This window comes from Gasterosteus aculeatus, chromosome X (genome assembly GCF_964276395.1).
Source record: "Gasterosteus aculeatus chromosome X, fGasAcu3.hap1.1, whole genome shotgun sequence".
NCBI lineage: Eukaryota > Metazoa > Chordata > Actinopteri > Perciformes > Gasterosteidae > Gasterosteus > Gasterosteus aculeatus.
The window spans coordinates 14547621-14572498 of record NC_135698.1 but is presented as its reverse complement, the minus strand read 5'-3'; the positions used below and the strand labels follow the sequence as shown (position 1 = coordinate 14572498).

Sequence of the window (24878 nt, the reverse complement as noted above, 5' to 3'; positions counted from 1 at the left end):
TTAGAGAGGAACCTTTAGGCTGATCAGAAACCGTTTGATTGCCCTGTGATGGAAACATGAGTGTTGTTTGAAGATGGATCTTTTAATGTGACCTGCAGCCCGAGGTGCTGGGGGGAATAAAGCCAAAGGACAATGCTGCTGCAGGGATTCCTGCAGCCATAAACAGAGGACATGTGAAGCATCACCCTGAAATAGACTTTGGGTGAAATGACAGTGAGCTCTGATCCGCAGCTGTGATGTTTGGAGTCTCAGCTGGTTTATGAATTCCCAAAATGTCTCTACGGTTCCCATGAGGGAAGTCCAACACTATAGTTTCAATTACTGCTGCATGTAATCTGCACACTTAAACACATAGGTTAGAATATCTCTTTAGTACATACAAATAAAACATGTTGGTTTCAATAATGACGTTTAAATAACTTTTTGCCTAAAGGTCATGAGTGTTCATATTTCAACAGTATTGATCAAATATTCGCTTTGCATAAGTCCAAACTGTCATCGTGAGCACTAATAGCGCACAAAAGTCTGGAGCTGTCCGTCTTGGAAGATCATCAACAATATTTTTGATTTTGAGGAGTAAAATGTTTTTAGACAAGCAATCATTTAAAGGTGATGAAGTCTAAAGTTATTTAAAAATATGGTTGTGCTTTTGTCTATCAGGGGGTACATCTAAAACCATATCTTCTTTGGGGTATTTCTCTTCCACAGACCACCATTCTACAAAGATCCCACAAAAATGCCATCAACACAATTCTCCCACGAGAGAATGCATATCAACAGGATTTGCTTCTCCTTTTGTAGCCAAACTGAACACGACATTGCTGAAACACAAAGTATAACCTACAGCACTTCCTCCAGCCCACGACCAGCACCGCCACGCCTCTCGTATGAGACACTCATAACCAGAGGAGCCTCACTTACCCTGCTGCTGATACACCATGTGCCAACATAAACCCCAGAGGGTCCGAGCTGCTGCACCAGTGTCGGGCCCGTCCCCTCGGCATGCAGCGAATACTTGGACCTGGTTCCTGCTGGAAGTTAAACAGACAAGTCGCCATTTAGTGGAAACCTTTTAGGGAGAATGCCAGCATGAGAGATGTGTATCTGTGACAGCTGAGACTTTAGCCTGTAGCAGTGGAGTGGTTTATATTAAGAGAGGCCTATATGCTGCACTCAAAGCCTGTCATTCGTGATTGTTCAGCGGTGTGACAACCTTCAACTTGAAATTTATAGTTTCGTTAACCTGACACTCTTATTTTAAAATGTTCGTCTCAGGTTCTCCAGCAGGAAAAGGATGCCATGGGGAAAAGAAAAATGAATCTCATTATATTATATGTATATTATATACACCAAATGTTTTGCTGGCATTGTTAAAGCTTTTGTTATTTTTATAGAGATTATTTAAGCCATAACATGCTGTTTAGGAAAAATTGAAATTTGAATGTTTCACTAAGTTCTTTCAAAAACAGGAAAAAAGTACTAATCAAGATGAACTGACAACTAAAAAGCTGACATGCCTTTGACTTGTCTTTGTCATTAATAACAATATTACCACACAGGTAAATAATGTACTAATCAGACAGATATGCATGAATGAAATTAGAATGAAACACACTGTGAGTATGGCTCCTCTTCTCATGCGCAACTTTAAACATAAAATGAGAAAAAAAACTTGAGGTCGAAGTTAAACGTTACTCTTAAATCAACCATTTAGTACAATAAAGAATAAAAGTCAAAAAGGCTCGTTAATGAATACCTGCACAGCGAGAGAGGTGCCGGCGTCGAGCGAGACCACGGCGATATTTTTATATATTTATTTGATAAATCTTCCAATTGTGATCTCTTGATGCCTGGAAACTCGATAGATGCTAAAAGAGTATTGCTCCGGTCAGAGTTTGATTTTTATTTGTTATTCCTAAGTGTAATCCTGTTCCTGCGGGAAGTCGCACTGCAGATGTGGCGACATTGTGTTGAGCAACAGCAACAAGACACGAGTTCTGTCTCGAGCCATTATAAATGATAAATAATTATGACGGAAAATAAGAGAGAGAGAAAGAGGGAAAGAGAGAGAGGGGGAAGAGAGAGAGAGAGGGAGAGAACCGTGCAGGGAAATATATGCGTGAATTCTTTTTTGCAACATCCAAACGCAGTAAAAACAGGTTAAAATATATTTGTTTTTGTTTTCTATCTTTGGTCATGAAGGGACTCTGGGTTATTTAATATAGCATCGTACAAAAAATCAAAAGCTATCTGTCTGTGTCAGTTTTTAAAATTCAAATTTCCACACTTAATCACCTAAACATCTCACTAACATAGAAAAACGAATAATGCAATTTGCAATGATTTATCCAGTTTAACCAGCAGCTCATAAAGACGCCTTGTTGCCTGAAAATATTTTACCCTCTAATTTAGATTTTGATAGTCAAGCAAAACCAAATTGCCGGGTGGCGTTTTTACTGTGAGCACAAAGCCAAGTATTTAAATGAGCATCATAGGCTTATTGGGTTGTAATGAATTCAATATTATTTAGCCAATTCTCAAATTAAAGGCTGAAACTTCGTTGCCGCAAAGATGGGCTCTAAATTACCATGACAGACAGCTAATGTCGATGTCTTTAATGTGGGGCTCATAAGAAAATATTTATTTCATTTTTAAGCTCATCGTCGCTTTACTTAAAGCCCGATTTTTGCTCCAAATTACCGGCGTATTCCTTTCAATTACAATTAATAAGTCGTCTTTCTTCATGCAAGAGAAACCACAATCTGATTTTCCTTCAATACACACAATACATAAAAAAGGAGACGGAAACAATAGTTTAAATGTCCTCAAGATTGATAAAGCCAAAGGTTATGTGTCTCAGTCGTGTAGCAGCGAGAATCAAAGACGATATATTCATCCTCTAATCACATTATTGTCATGTGTTGTGTCTCCCGCGTGTTTCCCAAAAAAAAGCCCCCCCCCCCCCCCCGCCCCCCTGAGCTTGACCTCCCCATTCCAGCAGGCTGCATAATAGCGCGCGCTGCAGCTCGCTGTGGGCCTGTACTCTAGATGTGCGTGGAGCCCGAAGTGCTGCGTGCGTGCGTGCCGGTGTGCGTGTGTGCGTGTGTGTGTGTGTGTGTGTCGGATACGCTGAAGGCTCCTGAGGCGGCATCGATTTGAGCAAGGCATTTCTCTTTATCCCCGCGAACCTTCAGGGGGCTTTTTTAGCATTTGTTCGGTCTGCAGTCTCTGGAAAACATCTGATTCGTTTTGTAACCAGTCCCAGATGCGGCAGCGTGAGAGTGTGTTTGCATGAGCGCGTCAGTGGCAGTTTGTCAGTGCATGAGAATCTCGGGGAGAATATCTGCCGTGTAGAGAAGGGGAGGGAGGGGAAGAAGAAGAACCGTGTGGATTTTTTTTTTTTTTTTTTTTTAAACATAACTTTTTTTTGTTGAGGTATGAACGCAGCAGCGTGCGTCTCATACTGCGATATGACATCGATGGATTCATATTATAGCGCGTCCACCGCGCAAGGTAGGGACCACCAGGCCAACCCGTTCAGGACTTTCCCCACCTCTGAAACCAAATACAGCCCCACGTTCGTCCCCGGTAAAGGACAGGCGTACGGAGAGAAGTCCCGGAGTCCCTTCCAGCCGGAGTGCCAGTCGTTGGATGGCGCCGAGGACAGCGGCTACAACAAGTACCAGCTCTTCATGCAGAGACCGACCTGCAAAACTCCACCCGAAGGCGGCAAGCTGCACCAGGACAGCGGACACAACGGGACGCTGATGCCCTGCTATGGTGAGGGCTACGTGTGATGTAATGTATCCGGCGAAGGGTTCAACGGGAAATGAAGGACAGGACGTTTCACTGCGGTGAGAAATAAAGGTTCTCGTGGTTAATTCAACCGAACTGATGTGCATCTCTAAAATAAGTGCGTATTTAATGCAAAAAATGCAGTTTAATTGAATAACTATTGAGGGCAACTGTGAGCAATGCCAAGAAAGAAAGAAAAAACATAGTTGCATATTAGAACTCCCTTAGAAAAAGCACAAAATGTGCGTGAAACAAGGGAAACTGAATTAAATAAGTGATTCGTTCATTCTGAATAAGATCCACGGAGGGTTAGAATTCGCTTGCAAGGTGAGCTATAATAGTAGCGGGGATATTGGAATTAGATTTCCTTCATAGGACATAGGACTGAGACAGAGGGAGGAAGAATTAATTAAAAGGTCATTTTTCAAAGGATGTTTGCCATGTATTGGACACGAATCTTGGACTTTTCAGCCTCATTAGAAGTTCACCCTGAGACCGCAGCATCCCACTGATGTCACCGGACAGGACAAGTAGAAAGTTCACGATTTATCTTCATATTCAGGTAGGAAGCCATTTAGGCATGAGGCAAGCACGCAAACACGTCCAAAATCAAAATGGAATGTACCTATTTAGTAAAAAAAATGTTTTCATAGCAGAGTTATATTATTTAGCACGAGATATTATTTAATGATAAATAGAATATCTGATTTCACGTTGACGGGTTTCCACATTTATTCAATGGACTATTTATTGGCCATGAGCTCACACATTGTTGTCTATAATGCAGCGGTCACTGACGAAGTTAGAGACTTCCTGAACATCATTCATTTTAAATAAAACAGGATCTTTATACAATTCCTTGCACAATTTGCCGCTTAAAGAAAACAATAGATTTTAATGTCGATTACTTAGACTAAAGCCATCTATTTTACTGAACTGTTTTTGCGGCTTAAAATAAAAAGACGGAAATAAACTAGACCTCAATTGAAATCACGCGAGAGGACCGATATCCTCGAAAAGAACACATGACGTGTAGAAATTGTTTGTATCCTATTGTTTTGTATCCTTGAAAAACAACTTTTTTTTAGCTATTATTGTATTGGCGCCTTCATATATCCCAGGTCCAGATGTTTACCATGATATTACTGAAGACAACATCTAGTATTAACGTGGCTTAAATTACCAGTAGCAATTTGAATCGACGAATTCGGCTGGAAAAAAAGATTCAGTAACTCAAATAAATAAACAACCAATAACAAAACAGGGTCTAAACATGCCAAACTGTAAATACACTAAATTCTGGTTGTTCATATGAGTACATTAAAACAGGTGTAACAAATCAAATTGAACTGCCCGATCTGCTGTAATTCGCCTGAAGTAAAAGTATTTTCTTTTGGCGCATTGAACCCACTTCACGAAACACGTCTTCAAAGTGCGAGTAATCTCTTTTCCCGAGAAACAACTTGGAGTCACCCTTCACTTGAAGCTCAACTGTCACTTTTTTTCCCTCTGGAGTTTGTGAGCAACGCGTCTCCCACAGGTTGGATCCATCTACACTGAAGTCAATTGATTTGGCAAGTGCACTGACAGAACCTTTTAAACAGCGTCATTAAAGGCAACTTGCGTCCCGCGAGGAGAGCGCTGCATGTTGTCACTGGAAATGTTGCAGCCAGATGAAGGCATCGGGGCTCTGGGGAGGATGCGTTGGACTCCTTCCAAAGCCTCGGGCGTCAACGGGCTTTTGCTGTTTTGTGTGGTCCCTAAATGGGAGATAAAAGTTATATGGCTCCACTCTGACGCGTTATCTCCTTCACGAGGACAAAAGTCATCCCATACCCGAATTCATTTAAGGTTTATACGGCATTCGGTCATTCTGAGGATGGTAATTATACATTTGAAAGAGTATATCTAATATGTTAACATGCACATTTAATGATAGGAGAAGATAATACAAATGTGTGTATTCTGCTAATGGTGTGGTAAAAGGTAATAGATAAAGTCTTTTTGACATACGCAAAACGTTAACACATCATTTCCCCTCTATAAAAATGTTTCCAAACTTTTGTGCAGAATATTTAAAATATTTAAAATAATTTTTCTTCCAGGTATTATTCAAATGCAAACACTATTGACATTTAAGACTTTCTAAAATGCAAATTTAGATGATGATAACATATTGATAAAATACATGTATACGGTTTTGCCAAGTTTATGTATTGCCATGAAAATCCTACTTTGCGCCAAACATTTTTAAAATGATGTCAATTACAAATACAAGCTTGTCTCTGGAGGAGTAAATGAACATCTGCACAGTAGTGGCTCTGGTTGGCAGGTTTGTTTCCCTTTGTGCATGTTATTTCAATGAGACTGTCCTGCAGCTATAGAACAGGGATGGAGCTGTCTACCTGCTCACAGTGATGAATGAGAGCTGATCGAGTGCTGAGGAATGCAGGTCAGCACTGCAGGAGAGGTCTGCATTAATGTAAGGCAGATGTGCATTACTGGCTCCTATAGTTATTATTCATACTTCCAAACATCAGATCTCCAAAGCTTCAGAGAGTGCCCGAGATGACAAAACTGTTTACATAAACCTGTGTCAACAACACCTTGTGGAAATAAGCAACGAGTCAGAAATGGACATTAAGATTGGCTAATGATTTGACGGGCTGGAAATGAGAGGGTTTTGCACGTGCACGTGGGAATAACTGTTTACATGCGCGTATACACTTGACTCCGTGGCTTTAGTCTTCTGCTTCATTACTGTTATTCATTTCATGAACTTATGGTGAAACATATTCACTCTTTCTTTATGAACTGGAGAGAATGTAAGTGGAGCTAAGGGAAGGTCATTGTTTCTGTATGCTTCTACCTGATACTAAGTTCCGCAGTGTGTTTGTGGGAAGACAAATCACTAAACGCAGTTTGTGCTTATACAAAACGCCTGATCACTGTGCTTTCAGACGGGATATCAAAGTAAAAAGACCCGAAACAAGTAACTTTTTTAAAAGCCTCCTGTCAGAATATACTCTGTTAGAAGGATTGGGGAAGGTATGTTACAGGACATGCATGTGCCGATGACCAACGCATTGTGTCATCAGCACATGCATGCATGAATGACACCCGTTATCTTGCCGCTGCGTGTCTATGAACCAACTCTGAGGACAATTATTTTCCATTCTGCGTTATGTTCCCTATCGTCACTTCACAAAAAACCCCCAGCTAATGCTCTCATGCAATTTACAGAGCATGGCTTGTTCCTTCACTTGCAGCCACCTCTCCTGCAGTGGATGGTGTCCACCTTGGAATCACATGCAGGCACTGCGTCTTTACTTTGACTTGACTCGTATCAATGGACTACATCTAAACTCTGAGTTCTTGAATAATGCAAACATTTGGCCATGCAGTGTTATGGCAAAGAAAAGGATACAAGCTCTTGGCCTATCACATCACAAAAAAGGAAAAGTAAAGAAAGGTACTAATGATGGTAACACAATATTATGATGATCACTATAGGTCCATGATTAACAACTTTGCAACAGCTCGCTTTCAGCAGCAAGACACAGCTCATTTTGCATGTCAGAGATTGAAAGTAACCCTAATTCCCATTTTAATGACACTGCCTGCACAAAAAACAAACATTCTCAAAAGGCAGAAATGTACTTCTGGAATGAATTCAAGACTGCTGGAAAATAAGATTATTGATGATTAATAATGAATAATCCTCTTGGATTTTATATCCTCGTCTCCTCCTCTTTTAAAGTTCATGTTTATCACCCAACACAAACTTACTTGTAACATCGATCATACAAAACGCATCACAGAAATGATAAAGCCTGACAAAGAAATTAATTTTGACCGTGACTGGTTAAAAGGTTTGACCGTGGACTGTAACTATGCAACATTAGGTATTTACTTATAACTTTGTCACATGCATGTAGATGCAAATACTTAAACTTTCTGTTATGAAATGAAATGCTTTACCAAAATGCATCTTTAATGGGGTTTCTTCCCCCCATGCTGTGTCAATATTTCCTGCATTGAAAAAAAAATATATTTTTGAGCTCTGGGATATGAGACAGTGACAGCCGCGACCCAAGGTATTACGACAGTATTGAGGTCATGCTCCATGTCAATATATAAGGGTCTGAGGTTGAACAGAAAGATTTTTTGGTTTCCCAGGAAATCTGCATTCCTGCATGAGCCGCTGGCATAGATCTCTCCTCAGGAACATCTGGGACCCTCCCTTCCACGGAGGAAAAAACAGTCAACATAAGGTCTTGGACCGGGCTGCGGGAAGAATAATCCATCCCAAAGCATGTCTGCGGACCAACAATGCATGCACAAATAATAGCCAACAATGCCGCTGGAATACCTCACTTTATTTGATCCATAGAAGGTGTGAGGAGTAGAGAGCCATTGTGGCCGACTGCTGTTTGGTGTGAGTGTTTTTGAGAGAACAATTTTGAGTGCTTGTTTTAAAAGCATTCCCTTCCCTATTTAGTGTTTGGTCCTTAACCCTTCCCCAGGTTACTAATTTATAGTGTTTCTTTTATTTGGCTTCACTTGACCCTCCCTGTCCCATTCCATAAAAACTGAGAGGGTGCCCTGTTGCTTTACAACCAGTTAAATTACACTTTGATGTTTTCTCTCTGTTTTCAGCAGTGATTAAATTGCTGACCCTAGTAAATATCTGACCTCGACTAACTGAAGAGGTCTGCAGCTTGTCTCGAAGAAAATGGCAAATTGCAGGATCAGCTGTGGACATTCGGTGCATTTGCATGCTGAAACACTGAATACTGAAATGAGAACGGTGAAAAACACATCCCCCTGAATGCTCCAAAACACTGGAGCCGACGCGGTGGAATCTTGGCTCGCGAAAAGAAAGTGTGTGACGGCTGTGTTCTCCAGAACAGAGTGCGGAAACACACGGCTCAGCATGCGGTAAAAGTGGAAGATGTTTGTGGCGAAGGACTCTCTGTGTTTAGCGGGACAGAGAAAAGATAAATACTTTTGGAGTACCAGGAAGAAAAAAATGTTAATTAGAGATTCTAGTGCTCATCGTGGGGAAACAAGTATTTATAAGACTGAGAACCTTTTAAGGTTATACATAATATTCAGAGTATTACTATAACAGCAAAAACGATATGTAATGTAAAGAGATGGTTGGGCAGTATCTACCTGAGCTTCTCTTTGCTTTGTTGATTTAGCCACATATCAGCTTGTCCCGGTGAGCTCACGAATGTTACTCAATGCTGCCACCATTAGCAACTTGGCTTTTTCCAGCAACAGGACTGAAAACAGGCTGTAACAGCTGGCCTGTCTCCGTCTGACTACCAACACCTCCAAAGGTCACTCACTCATGTTTTGTTGGTTAAATCGCTATAAAAACAGAGGAGCAAAAACAACGAATCCCCATTCTACAGGGTGTTATGTTCTGAGCAATTCCCATATTACCCCAACAAAAAAATAAACTGTCAGCTCTATATTATAATCCTAGCCAAACTAGCCGATCAAGGTTGCTTCCTATTTAGTTTTCAGCCAGGAGACTGTCCTCTCGTCTTACTCAGTAAGACAGAAAACAAGTGAAACTCCCAAGATGTCCACGCTTTCAATTGAATTTTCTTATTAGTGTTGATTCAAAAGTAAAAGTAGTCAAAACACGCACATCTGTAAGAATGACCCCACTACCCCCCCCCACCCCCCGGCTGCACCCTGTGCTCTGCAGGATATGTGCCCGCTCTGGGGCCTTTGCCAAGTAGGAACCTGGAGATGACCTGTCTTACTTCTTAACATTGCCGCCATGTTTCTGCCCAGGGGTAGAAAGAAAATATTGCACATTGCTTCGGCATTAGAGGCCAGTGTAGGGGTATAGGTGATGTCAGAACATCTGCCTGCGTGGAGACTGTAAGAGGGTCTGACAGGTGGGCCAAAGCGATATGAGGTCACGACCTCCGGCTGGGCGAGCTGTGATGTTCCATTAGCGTCTCTGTCGGCGTAAGTCTGAGCCGGCGAGCAGGGGGGCTTGCTGCAGTATCGAGAGGATGACTATCGACATCTCGTTGCGGTACGCGCTAGCCAAAGGCGAACTTATCCATGAAAACAAACATGCATGTTACAGGCAGCCACCGCCTAGCTCCTTCACTCTAAAACTATTCGGTCATCTAACTAAAAAACACTTGGCTCAGAGAGTCACCGTGCAGTGCCACAAAGTGTCAACCCTCTTTTCCTCCTTGCACTGGGTTTCTGAGCACGACAGGAGTATAATTTGTATTTATTGTGCTATACTTTTTATTTATTATCTTGATCTGTTTTGCTTGAGCTGTTACGACACCCAAATTCCCCCCATGGGGGGGGATCAATAGAGGAATATCATCATCACCATCATTACTGACACTGAGCAGAACAAGAGTTGCAAAGAGACAAAGAAGAAAAAAAAAAGCTGGAGACAAATGTTGGATCGAAAGTAGTTCTGTTGTTGCACAATACTTTGTTTACGTGGAAGAGACCACTTTGTGCTGGATTCAGACCAATAGAGTCTGGACCGGGCGCTCACCGTGCCCAGTCGCAGGACAGGCCTGACAGAGCGCACTGTTCTCACTGGCCCACAACCGCAGCCCTCCAGCTTATTTATTCACACGACTGTTTGTTTATTCAAGGAGAAGGGACGGCTTTCTTCATCTCTTAGGAGGAAACAAAAAAGCTTGCGTGTACTGACAGGAACAGAGCGCGGTCTGTCACGAAACGGACGCTCACGAAATGAAAGGTGACAAACACAATGTTGTTTATACCTCAGGGGCGAGGGAGCGGGGGAGGAGGGGGGAGGGGCAGCGTGGTCGCACACAAGGGCCGCCATACACGGCTGGAGAGGGAACAGGTTTTAAGTGGCTTGGGTTTCTGGTGACGTGATTGAGAGATGCAAGTTAGAAGGCTTCAAGGGTTGTTGTCACAGGTCACCCCGATGTGGAGTGATACACCTTCCAAACAGAGAAAGACATTTCTTTTTAACAGAGACGGCCTTTGAACCTTGAAATAAAACATTACAGATATGACGTAAGCTTAAAGTAAAGTCATTTCTTGTGGATGTTGAAATGTGATGATGAGCAGACACACTCCTAGACTTGAACGTGGGGCACCATGGTTTAATTCATTCATGAAGTATTGCTCTTTTGAATATTTCAATAATAGAGTGGTAACTATAATTATAGGACTATTATGGACGACATGTGGCTCTCTTTTTTCTGCTCTAAAAAAGTTGGTTGAAATAGCTTTATATATTTGAAAATAATATTATAACAGTAAGAATATGATTTGTATTACATGCAAATCCAATGTTATTTGAATTTTTTGTGCTTCATAAGAACATCTGAAGAACGGCACACTTCAACTGAAACCAAAATTGCTCAAATGCTCATTATTCAAACCCAAGCATGATTAAATGTCATGTTTTATGAGGTTTTTGGGCAGGACCTTCAATCCACATCACAGCAAGACATTGGTAAAAAGGTTTTCAAGAACCCTGGAACCCTGCACTGTGAATGGGCCGTGTCCTTCATTTAACCACCACCATTCATTTCTAATGCTTCCTTTAAAAAATCTGAAGATTTAAGACCTGAGCTGAGATATTTTTTGCAAACATTGTTCAAACTTGGCAAACTGATCTGAACTACATGTGTACAATTGGTAAAGTGTCCCTTTAAAAGAGCAAAATACCATTGATTATAACTTCAACACTTCTTTCTGTACCTCCTACTTTTTTTTTCCTTACAGGAAAAGACAACAGCGGCCTGACGGAGTCTGAGTTACCCCCGAGCGTCGACCCCCCCGGGATGGAAGGAAGCTACCTGAACCTGAAGTCGCCCGGCGAGAAGGGCCTCAGCGAGCGGCCCGGCTCCGACTATGCCAGCCCTTTGGACAAAAGTGAGGCAGAGAGCAACAAAGGCAAGAAGAGACGCAATCGCACCACGTTCACCAGCTACCAGCTGGAGGAGCTGGAGAAGGTTTTTCAGAAGACACACTACCCAGATGTTTATGCCCGCGAGCAGCTGGCAATGAGGACGGATCTGACGGAGGCTCGCGTGCAGGTGAGGAATTGGGGATTAACGGCACGTTACTAGTGGAACATTTGTTTCTGTAGTTTCTGAGCCAACATTTCATACAAGTTAAAAGACAAAATATAGAATTTGTCGACGATCATGTTGTAGTTCGATTTAAGTACAAAATGGTGATTGAAATGACTACATTGTTAAGGTCAGGGGAGCCTTAATGCCATGGTAACAAGCATCAAACAACAACCCTCAAAACTCACTGCTGGAATGAAAAGGAAAAACAAACAGTGCATTCCCATGTTAAGTCCATCCGACCTGACCCCTCGTTTCTCTCTAATCATCTGATTTCCTCCTTTTTTTTAAATGAGAGATTCACCGACCCAACGTTAATAGTCCAAATACATTTACCAAGCCTAATTACTCACTGTTTAGAAGAGACTCGGATCATTTTTTTATGTGGTGGAAACGTAATACTGAATTGTTATTTCTTAAAATAATGATATCCAAAACCAGATTGGCCCTCGGTACAGAACAGCCCGATGAGTCGCGTTGAATGACTTGCAGTTGTTACTGTTTGCGTGCTAATAACCACTCCGGGAGAAGACACTCACGGCTGGGAGAGTTAAGACTGGCGTGTTGACAAAGATTGTTGGGAGCAGCAGACAGCGAGGCCTATTGTTCCTCATCTCTTTCTGCCTGCCAGTTTTAGATCAGAATGGGATGGGTGGGACTAAGGGAATACTCTTAGCTCTTACATGCTGCAGGCTCTGCATAAGGGTCAGAGGCCAAGGGTTTCTCCCCAGCAACACCACGTTCAAACTATTTCACCGCACCACTCAATAACACATGGAGAGAAAAATAGGAGTCATTAAAGTTGTTTAGCTACGATATACTTTGAGATGCCACTTTCAATTTCCACACGTGGTCCGAGACACAGTCAGGGACAGAGAACCGGGCCTGGTCCTTGTGGTGGTACAGTAAGATAAGTACACTCATGTTGCTCTCACACAGACACATCTATTCCCCAGATGCATATAATTAACTTCTTCATCTGACAGCCACGCTGCCTGTGACTGTTGAGTCACTGTGAGGTTTGACCCATACTTCTAAAATCAGACCTTAAATATGTACGCAATCAAGACTAAACCCTACAATTTCATCTGAAGGTCTATAAAGACAAAGTCCAGGGATATCCAATTGTTGAATACCAAGGGGCACTGGAAGCTTGGAACCGATCGGAGACTCCTTTTCATCTATGAAACAACAGCCATTGAAATCCAGAGTGCAGATGTTTTCTCCCCAAATGCCAATGTCAAGGTCCTACAATTTCATCCCTCGTTTGATGAACGTCTTCATAAAGTTACACTGCAGTTTTCCATAATCACATCTGTTACTTCTGCTGCCACTACTTTATTCGGTACAATTAGTTTTCAACCTCAGACTTGAACTTCACCACGGTGCCTCCTTTTTTAATGGAGAGGGAGGCTGTGTGAGTGACTGCGGAGGCAGTCCATCAATCGCAGTGGTCCTGGATGACAGAGATGAGGTGAGACGGCTGGACTTCAAAGGCTGCTTTTGGAGCTCTGCACTCTGGCCTCCCTCTCTCCCTCTTCCTCTCTTTCTCTGACTGCCGGCTCTGGAGCATAAATAAAGCTCTTTAATGGCTCGGTAAGCTGCCTTTTGCTGTCAACGTCTTTAGCAATTACTGTATCGCCGCCAAGCACTTTGAGCTCCAAGAGCTCTGAGCCACCTTCCTTGCAGATGTCTAGATAAAATAAAGAAGAGTAGTTAGTCTGCAGTTGGTACATATCTTCCTCTTGGCCCTATATAGAAATGGGTCATTGTTGACCAACAAGAAATAGTCCAAAAAAAATAAATCTTCGTATTAATTTAAATTCTGCCTGTGCAAAAGCACCGCTAGTTTTCCTTTCTAACGAACTTAGAAGTTGGGTATTGAAGCAGAGCCGCAGAGGACACATCTGACTTCATAATGTTCCCCCAATGATCTCCATGCCAAACTATTTGGATCACTCCCTCCGCTGCTCAAAGGCAAAGCTCGAGCAAACGCTCTGTGAAACATGACACACTCAAAAGCCAAGACCAGGGCTCTACGTATGTGCTCATACATTGTCTGCTTGTTTATCAAAGGCTCCAGCAAGTGTGTTATGGCTCCCAGGATAAAAGATTGCATTTGTTTATTTGTGACTTTGAATTATGCATATGGTGGTATGTAAATGCATGTGTTCTCTGGGTGTGTGTACGCTTCGTCCACTGCTGTCTGCCGCACGCCTCCATAAGGTCAGAGCGGTTAACTGCGGAAAGCCAAGGGCTTAGGCGTCAGGAAATTAAACATGAAATGAAAACAAGCTCCAGTTTGAACATTCTCCCATCTCACTTTCCAATATCCCCACTTCCCCTCGCTGACTTAAAAGGGAGGAGAAAGGCAAGCGGAGAGGGGATGTAAGTTGGAGGGTTGGGTGAGGGGAGAAGAGGGTTATTGGGGGTCGGGAGAGAAGGGGCTGAGCTTTAACAGAGGGGAGGGGGCAAAGAGATTAGAAGTAGAAATAAAGTTAGGTAATCTTGATTCATTACAATTAAGATGCCAGTTTGGTAACTGATAAAACATTTTAGATAAAGCAGAGAGGAACCTTTGATTCGTGGCATTCACCTTAATCCCAGTTTATCCCAGGTGGTATAAAACGCTCTTTGAGGATTGCTTTGGCTCTGTTCATTTATGGGACTTGCATGTAATAGAAATACACAAGAGGCTCCCTTAAGTTAAGCTCTGACAAATTATACCGTATTTCTAGAAAGCAAAACCAAGTTTTCACGCTCATCAGTTCAGGGCCTTTTGTGCTGATGATTTTATTTAAAAACCTCCGATGTTATGCGCTCAAACAACGAAACAAAAGAGAGACAATAATAGACCCCAAATCCTCAGAGGGAGGCCTAACATAGACCCTGAGCACCCCCCCCCCCCCCCCAAACATATGATATAATTCAAAGAGTGATAACTCCTCACCTTGACATTGGACTTCAGGCACAACCCCGGATATCAGTTTACCGCTTCGTGAGGGTGAGCGGTCCTCTAATCTCGCCAGCTGACCTGAGGAATGTCAGAGTCAGACAACGTTTCTTTACGTCGCCTTTTTGCAAAAACACAGGCAGGAGGCCATGTATGGTCTTCTCTTTGAATATTATGTCAGAAAAAGGAGAATTATGTGTGCATGTGCTTACAACTAGTCGGCTCTCCAATCCTGCCCTGAAAGAAAAACTGAGTTGGCAATAAAACCTCTGTGTGGAACTGCTCATGTTTGTCACTAAACTCTATCGTGTTTAACTCACGTGGTCGGGGATTTGAGGAGGTTGACTGAGGGAAAATTGCATGTCAGGGATGTGAAAACCACAAGCTGATTGGTCTGGAAGTTCAAGTTTGCCAAGGCAGGATCGCTCTCTTTCCTCTTTGAAGAAGTGTCCCTTTCCTGGGAGGGAGGATAAGATTCAGATAACAAACAAATACGAACAAATAAACAGAAGAAGACGTCCAATAAGCCCCTTTGCTCCTCCTGTAGTAGAAGTTTTCTTCTCAAACAATCTGTACTACACTAATTCCTTATAATCAGAATCTCAATAGGTTCAAATAAAAACTCCCCCAAATAACATTATTTACAAAGAAACATGTAAATAAGAGGAAGAAATCACAAAAAGAGGAATCCTTGTTCTGGAAAAGAAAGACATAGTAGATATCCTTTATACAGAAAAGACATAAATGACTGAAGAAGTCTTGCCAAGACTGCTGTTATTTCAGGGAATTTTTCTCAGGATACAAATATTGTTTTTTTTCCCTCAACTGTCTACATTCGGTCCTACATTCCTATAATGGCTTCCAGAGTTAAAGACAAGTAGGCTTAGCCTGCCCTTGGTCCGTCAGCAGGTACTGAAAGCATCACCTACATTATCCAATACTTAATTATCCCAAAAGTGGGCGTGGAAAAGCACATTGTTGGACAAAAGTTGAACCTTGGTTTTATGGAATACACAGAAGGATTCCCCACTGTTTCCCGCGGTGCTGACATGTCGAGGAGAGCACACCTCTCCCTGAGTGATTTATGAATGGCTACAGGCCCAGATGTGGATCTGTCGACGCTGGCAGCCTGAAGGGAGGCAGACGCCCGCGTATCAAAGGGGGGAGCTGCTTCGTGCAGCACCGGGGGAGACTCAACGTTTTCACATCAATAGCTCCGTGTGGACGGCACTTTAAAGACACGTCAAGTCTTAAAACCTGGGCCTGCACTTTCATGTGCTGCAGAATTTATTCGCTCCACTATCTTCATTTTATGTGGCTTTGTTTCGGGAAAAGGATGGCCTTGTTAAAAAAAAAAAAAAGTTCTGGAGTTTGCACGGAATATGAGAGTGTATGAGAGTTTTCTCATAGATTTGTTCAGTTGCGGCTGGTCAGTTTTTTTCATGGGTGGTTTTCTTTGCAGGTGTGGTTCCAGAATCGCAGAGCCAAGTGGAGGAAGAGGGAGCGCTACGGCCAGATGCAGCAGGTCCGGACACACTTCTCCACTGCCTACGAGTTGCCTCTACTAACCCGGCCTGAGAACTACGCACAGGTAAAGGGAAAGACGGGGTTGTCAGCTCACTGAGTAAGAAGACTCGTGATCTAAAAATTGTCCATAACATTGACATTTCATTTTTTTAAGGTTGATATGTCTAAATTGGATATTGATTGCTTTAGCTTGTTTTTTGGTCTTTGGCAACTTCTTAGGAACACATCTGTCTCTTTAGCAACTGAATATTACACCGTGTTCACCTGCTCGCAGCACTGTCTGCAGTTTAATGCTGAGCAGGCAGTGTATTATGTTTTTATTCCCAAGATTTTCTGTGAAAACAGCTGACGGCTGAGGCTAATAACCTTATGAGAGCACTAAAAGTGAACCAGAGCAGTGACGTTGTGGACCACACAGCTGAACAATGAGTTGAAACTAGCTATAGTAGTCAGTGCTCCAGGGGATGATTCTCTGTAGCTCCATCACCACAAGCGACCCCCCTGCATATTTTCATTTACTTCACGTTAACTCATAATTCTGGTTTTCTCTCCTCCTCCAGATCCAGAACCCTTCGTGGATCGGCAGCAGCAGTGGAGCATCTCCGGTGCCGGGCTGCGTCGTGCCTTGTGACTCCGTCTCCTCCTGCATGCCGCCTCACCCTCATGGTCCTGGAGGCATCTCTGACTTCCTGGGCGTGCCCAGTCCAGGAAGCAGCCACATGGGACAGACACACATGGGCAGCCTTTTCGGGGGTCCCGGTATGGGCGGCGGAATCAATGGCTACGATCTTAACCTCGATCCAGACCGCAAGTCTTCCAGCATAGCTGCGCTGCGTATGAAGGCCAAGGAACACAGTGCGGCCATCTCTTGGACCACATGAGGTCTGAGCCCAGTTTCCCCCGGTCGCCTCATGGCCTTCTCCTCCGGAGCAGCCAGCGGCGAGCCGAGCGGCTGTGTGGGAGGAGGGAGTTTTCCTGAGAGCACCAATGATAACACAGGTCAACTGAACAGGGAGAGACTGCGGAGATAACAGAGGCCGTCGCAGCGACCATCACAAGATAACAACTGATACTGTAACAATAAGCAGACGCTGCAAGTGGGAGAAATACAGAGGTGCGACTCGGAAGAAGATGTTACTGAGACGTTGTGTTTGATCGCTCGCTCAGGTCGCATTGAAATATGAGTTTAGTCCACAACAGACTGAGTTTCATTCATGATGGTGATAGGTATCAGTAAAATAAGCAATATAATAAATATGGTTTCCGAAATACTATCACAATAAAGAACTGCACTGCCGAAGCCAGCAATAGCATACAGTGTTTTAATTTACAGCGGTGAACTTTATTCACGTTATTTACCTCCTGTAGCTTATTCTTTATACCGCCCATTCTGCTCCAGTCGTTTCGTTTGTGTTACTTTAGATTTGTGTCTCGTTTTGTATACTCTTTGTGAGTTCAAGAACATATCGGAGTACCATCTGACTGGGTGAGAGTTTTGTTCATGTTCCTTGCCATTGCAAACTGTCCTTAAAAACACAATAATTGGTTCTAAAAGAAAGTATACATTTTGTCAAAGCCTGCGGTGCACAGTTTATATTCCCGCAAAGAAGGACAGAGGTTGAATGCAATAAGCGAACAGAGACTAATTGACTGAGAGCAGACACGGCCTGTGTCAATTTATTCTGGGAGCAGGGCAGGCATTGGATTGGCAGCCATTTCAAACCAATATGTCATTTCCTCCCCCTAGGGCTGCCTTCACTGGTTCCCCCTGCTCGGCCCGGGCCTCAGGTTACAGGAAATACTGTCTCCACTGGCAGACAAGGCCCGACAATGCATAGCAGGCGCCTTCAACACCAACTAGCCACACCAGCTACAATCCACTGCCAGCAGGAATACACACACATTATTAGCATTAATGTGATTTGTCCTGCCTCCGCCAACGCCGTAGCACATCACAGCGAGTTCCACACGCTGCAAGGATCAATTCTCCGACTGTTGGATTTGTAGCCTGCTCACTGAGTCCGTCACATGCCGGAAACTGACCGGCCAAATCAGTGGCCCCCAATCGTCCCGAAGAACATTCTGCAATGTTTAGGTAATGTGATGACTTTAGAGCCGGGCTGCAGGAATGCGGTGTATATGTCCAGTGATTGCAGGAGTGTCTCTGTGTGTTACCCCGTCGGAATGAGCTTGTCACCAGAGCTGGTCTGCAGGCGGAGGCTAGAGACAGGCTTCATTGGACTTTTGGCTGATCCCTCTGTGACGCCCGCTGGGCGACATATCCGTTTTCTTTCCCCATTAGTGATGCTGGCAGATGTGTTGCTTTCTGGCTGATCGTGGCTGATTAATCATTTTAACGCACGAGTGTCCATCGCAGCCTCCTGTTTTAGAGAAGGAATACAACTAATGAATTTTTCAGTAAAAGAATTAAATGTCAGATATTTTTATTTCTTGTATACACAATCCATGAAAATTCAAATGTTTACTTAGTTTTATTGGCAGTACGTAAACAAATATCAAAGACAAAGGCCTCTAAAATTGAGCGGGGACTATTCGATTAAGGAGAGATATTTTGAACTAATTTAGACTTTGTGGATGTGAGGACAGAAAATCCCAAACATTTTCCTCAGAAACAGGATGTGCCAACATAACTTATTGCATTACTCGATGTGTGAGTTCCTACTTTGTCGAGTTGAGTTGGTCTTCTCCTTTGCAGCTCCATCCATGTTGATACTACTGAAATAAAGCGATTGAAATCAAGTATAGTATAATGTCATATTGTGTGAATGTGAACAATACAAATGTTGTTCTTTTGAGTGTACATTTGTGTGTGCTTATTTGTCACTTAATGGACCATTGAAGTATTACAATAACATTGCCTAGAAATGTTAAAATTATGTTTTTATTTTAAGAGTTGCTCTTGAATTTTACCAAGGTTGAAATTTCTTTCTAATTTTCTAATGGCTTTAAGCAGCTTTTTTATGTATTAATCAAGTATTTCTTACTTCAGATTGTGACTTTATATAATGTGTTATTGCAATAAGTTATTGCACTTACAGTGTTGTTTTAATTATTATTTTTGACCACCACTAGGACAGTGGTCACTTTGCTAAAGCCAGAGGCGTCTCCTAAACCCGTCCATATTTAGCACCACGAACTGCATCACTGACATCTGTTTATTCAGGTGCCTCTTTTGTTTGTACAGAAGTAACTTGCTGTTTTTGTTTATTGGATTTGGTGTGATTTTGAAATAAATGAATCTCCAACCATTGAATGAGTTCAGATTTTTTTTTTGTAGGTGAAATTTCTTACAGGCGCTGAAATCTAAATTCTCATTTTCTCTTCCTCTGACTGAGAGGTCCCACAGACGTATTTGTTGCAATCTCAACATATCTCTGCATTTTGCGTTGTGGTGTACTTTGTTGCCCACCACAGTAAATGCTAAATACTGTATCTATAATTGTCTTTCTCCAGGTCGAGATATTTAGAAAAGCTGATCATCTGTGTTGTGACCGGATGCATCAGCAAGCCTCTCAGCTGGCGTCTTTGAACAACTCACACATAAAGCTGCGAGTGTCAAAACAAACTCATACTTGAGAAAAGACTTTGAACCCTACCAGCAATGTAAGACTATTGTGTGGGCAAAGATATTTGCATTCTGATATCTAATGAAAACATGGTAAACTAAACTACACTGATAAAGATGATTGGGTTTGCTTGTGTTGTTGAAGGTGGACGATATGTGAAGCCTTTTTCTCGCATCAGCAGCTTCCACATGGGATGCTCTGGCCGAGCCATTAGGCTGAGAGTTAAGGCTAATAGTCTGAATGGGCCTTAAATATCTCCAGGTGGTATTTGGCAAACGGTGTAGGTTTGGCCGAGCGAGAGAAAGCTGTCATGCTACATAGTATGCAACATCGTTTCACACAGATGTTCTTTGTATTTGCAATAGAAGCTCATTCATGCAATAAAACAGTCCTTCTTAGGAAAAAAAAAAAACATTTCCAATCACTTCAAAACATCTTTCCTACACAACAAAAACAAAGTCTGTAATCTATCCACCCTTTATTTCAAACTTTGTGCTGATCCATAGAAGGAAGAACAATTTAGGACAACTTTCACACAAGACAAAGGGAAGGCACAGCCAGGAAACCGGAAAAGTTAAACCTTTGCCAATTCACATCTTGCCATCGCTGTGGTCTTTACCCTACAAAGAATGTTGGAGCTCTCCCATTTCTGTTCGCTCCCAGCAACAATAGCTGTCTTTTCCACAGTTGTGCAAGACTTTAACTGGAGCACTCCGATCGCACGAGAATGGGGAAGCTCAAACGAAGACCGCTGTGACCCAGCAAACCCCGCAGCTCTAGTGGAGGAACTGGAGATCATCAATAGGACAACAATGGAAATGCAATGAATTGAAAAAAAAGTCGCTTCAGAGGAGGCTTGTGCATGTGGAATAAAATACTCATCTTATTTCATAAGACGTGGTATATGAATACACTGACCGATTAAAAGGCCACGGCCATGCTCATGAGCCCAGTGAGGAGATCTAACTGACGGACTGAGTTCAGTGGTCACAACGCAACCAGAGACCCAAGCAACGAAACGGGACGCACGTTTTAGAGACATCACCTCTGCCTCTGAACTCCCCGTCTGTCTAAAACGCGGCTGAACGAGATGAATAAACCTTCGCAGAGAGGAAGAAGAGCAGCCCACTCTGCCCTGAACAGCACTCATTAAATCTAATGGGTCACGCTGCTCCAGCCAGGCTCCACTGACACCCCTAATAGAAGCCTGCATGGTTAAGGGACCATGAAGACCATTAGGGCACTTCAAAGTTCACCACTACATTAGTGCCCTGCTGATATGGCAGCATAAGAGCGGAGAGATCCAATTCCACATTCACTCCTTTATTTGTCAATTGGGCGGCTTGTCAATCAACCTGCTCCATAAACAAGTGGATGCTAGAGCTGCTCATTAAGAGCCATAGTTAGCAAAGCAGAGGCCGTAAATCACCTCTTATATCGCGTTTCAGCAAAAAAAGAAAATCGTTCAGGTCATATTTTAAAGCCGACACCTTGGCTTACACTGTTAAATGATCCCATTTGAAAATAGAGCTATTATAAAGTGTGCACGGTTCATCAAATTTCTCCACACACGTTTGGACCAATAAAGGGACTTCGGATCTATGTTGGAGCCACAGGAAAATAAAAAGTACTTCGACCTGTAAAAAAAACTTTTTTTAACTGACTCACGCATGTAAATTCAAACGGGCCATGTTTGCAACTGTGAAAGCAAAGCCTACCTCACTCAATGACTTAAGGGGATGTTAATCAGGAGAGTCAGCAGAAGCTTGATATATTGATGCTGTCCTAAGGGACATAAAAGGCACCGCAGCACCTCAGCACAGCTCTGTGGAGAGGAGCTGGCGGCTGAAGAGGAAGGAGGACCGCATGCATCACTTTGCCCAGTAAAACGGCCCTCATTACAAGCAGAGAATGCCAGTATACAGCTCTCACTTAGCTAAGCTATTGACACACATAAGAAACCAATGCAAAACAGCCTGACTATACAACATGGTGTGAAAGTAGTAACATCTGTTTCTAGCAAGATTTGTCAACCGAGAAGAAAAACAAAAGGCAGGATGATACTGAATTTCTAAGCAATGCAACTCACTGGGAAGTTGTATGAACATTTTAGGATGACAAGTTAAACGACCCCAAAATGGGTGTTTGCATGTCACTGTCTGCATCACATGATCTGACAGGTCATTGTGTGTGTAGGAGGGAAGTGTAGGAGGAGGACTGAGAGAGGAGCATGGATACCTCACTGCCCCGTGCTCCTTCTAATGGGGTCTCTGGCTCTGGGCCAGCCTGCCCTATCGACTTATCACCCAACAAGATCAGTTTCATCTCTACTGATGAGCACATCTGCAGTGTTGTAAATTAGCAAATGCAGTTTTTGACCACACAAGACACAAGAGTGGTCATCTCCTTCTTCACTTAACATTCTGGAGGCTAGGAGATCATGTTTGAAACAGATGTTTTAAAACATCTGGGCCAGACACCACACCTGGACCGCAGGTAACTTTCCTGGCAAGCTGTGAGAAATTGTACATGAGCAGTTATATTTCGGGGGTTATTCTCTCACTGTGTTGCTGAGACGTCTTATCTGCATTTCATTTTCATTTAGTGCCCGCGATGTTTTCTTCTTTCAGAGCGAGCATCAACCCATGTTTGAGAAGGTGTTAGCTCGCTTTGTTGAACTGCGATCGGCCTTTTTTTCTCCCCATCAGCTCTGCACCAAACATAAACTGCCCTGCCAGCTGCTTGACAGGCATCACTGTGGTCTGTAACCATGGAGACAGCCTCACATCATTCACCGACTAATAAAACTACAGTTTATTAGTGTCAAAATTTCTACTGTGGCTTTTTTGACATGCTAACATAAAGGATTTAAAGTGGTTCGACAAATGGTTGGAGGTTCGGGCAGGCTGAGGTGAAAGGCTTGGATGTAACCGCTGGGTTTGTGGGTTAAATCGCCGCTTGTGTATTGTTGCAGCACTGTAAAAAAGTAACAGGCAAATATAAAAAGCACATACGTACAGAAGCGTTGCATATAACGCGAGATTGGTTGAGTTTTCTTTCTGTATTTACAAGCCGCATATGGTGAACCATGAATAATGCAGCTGATAAAACATGCTTCACCTGTCAGCCGGCATGCCGCAGCTATGAAATGACTCACCATGTTGATTCCTCCAGTTCCTCTGCCAGTGTGCACCCCATTAAAAACCAAGTCAACACACTTAAATCGGGAGCCTGTCCACTGATTTCCTCCTAACACTCTTCAAGTTTGTTATCACGCTGTGTTTCTAACCCCCAACCTCTTCGCTCCTTAGCAGCATTTTGTCTCTTCTCTCTGCAATATGCTTCCAATTATGAATCTTGTGAATATGGGGGCGGTGAGGGATCTTTCTGATTTATTGTGAACTCAAGTCCAGCCTTGTTCGGTGCATTTGCTCAAGAAGCCCTCCTGCTGCAGAGCTCAAAGGTCAAACATACACAGCGGTTGACCTCTCGCAGACTCATGTGCAACGGGGTCACACTCGACCTGATTGACAGGAGGCAGAGATGACGGCTGGACGGCCAAGGCCACAGGGTGAGAAAAGCTGGCGTGCAATGAGGAGCTAAGCGCTGCATTAGCTTCCAACTGTGAGGAAACTTCATAACACAAAAACAGAGTGGAAGGAGTGTGTGTGTGTGGGGGGGGAGCGGTGGAAAAACACAGATAAATAATGAGGAAAAAGGAAGTGGCCTCATCCAGTCACCATCACTGACGGCTGGCAGCGAAACGTTGCTCTTCTCCTTCGTAACCGTAGAGCACTTTGTGGTCTTCTCACACGGGACCGCTTGGACCATCTATTTGAAGTCATCATCTAAATCCAAATCCTCTGGACTGAAAAGCACATGCTTCACAAGTGAGTCACACAGCACACAAGAATTCTCTGAAGACAGCAGCGGTGCTCGGCCTGAGAAACGGCGCAAAGATCCATCCCCACAGACTTGTTTCCCGGCCTTTCCAGCTCACTTCCTGTTTCATGCTGGGTCGCGGGCGCCATACCGCGCGTCACAAAGACTACCCTGTTGAGCCTAAGGCCATTGGACTTGGCGGCTGTGGGACAATTCAGTTGTTATTCACCACAATGGCGATGCTGTTACAAGCGGGACGCGGCAGTATTTGGTTGTCTGTGTATTTTCTTTTAAGATTCTCACATTTTCACAACAGGTTTTGCAGCCCCTCCGCAGCAGATGTGAATCATCTGCCCCCAGTATGGTTTGTGCTGAAGGGTCCTCAGGGGCTTCTCTGGGCCTTTCAACTCCCAACCGGACCTAACACCTTTCACACTGGATAAGCACAACACGAGGGAGAGACGCAGGTTTTCTGTTGGAGGGTCAGGGTTCTTACATGCAGGAAAAAGAACTCTTTAATTCCCTTGGGAGTCGAACCACTCATAAATCATCAAGCAATGAAAGTCTCCTCTCCAAACAGGGGGCTAAAACAAACCGAACACGGAGCCCCTCGGCCCCGCCACTCCCCCGTCCATCTCTCTCCCCTCTTCTCCTGGTAGGAATTTTTATGAGGAAAGAAGAGATGTAGAGGTGCAATGCTAAACTAGAGCAGAGCGGTAAGTACTACAACTTATCTTCTGCAGTGACCCAAAACTGCAAAAAGAAAAATCATTATTTTAAGGGCTTTTACACAAATTCTTCTAACAGCAGTAGACTACAAATCCTACGCGGGTTAGGCAAAAAAGGTTGCTGTGGATCAGGTCAGGCTCCTCCGCTAGGAAAGAATATTCTCACAATTAAGATGGAACATTTTTACATAATAAAAGACGCTGTGACCGCAAACTGTCAGTTCCCTATAAACAATTCAAGACAGTATAAGTCCTTTATTTTGGTAATCCTCTGCGGAGTGACTGTGTT

General features: G+C 43.2%; 1 protein-coding gene and 1 long non-coding RNA gene across 2 annotated transcripts; one reads left to right on the top strand and one right to left on the bottom strand.

Moving 5' to 3' along the window:
• Positions 1-3034: 3034 nt before the first annotated feature.
• Positions 3035-19663, top strand: LOC120809770 (homeobox protein aristaless-like 4). Its single transcript, XM_040163810.2, has 4 exons — positions 3035-3780; positions 11563-11876; positions 16328-16456; positions 16953-19663. Exons 1-4 carry the CDS (start codon positions 3438-3440, stop codon positions 17271-17273), a joined length of 1107 nt encoding a protein of 368 aa, XP_040019744.2. The 5' UTR covers positions 3035-3437; the 3' UTR covers positions 17274-19663.
• On the bottom strand, positions 14824-23296 carry LOC144383749 (uncharacterized). Its single transcript, XR_013451170.1, has 3 exons — positions 23137-23296; positions 15186-15322; positions 14824-14946 (listed from the first exon to the last, which is right to left on the bottom strand). It is a non-coding gene; the product is annotated as an uncharacterized LOC144383749 (long non-coding RNA).
• Positions 23297-24878: the final 1582 nt, after the last annotated feature.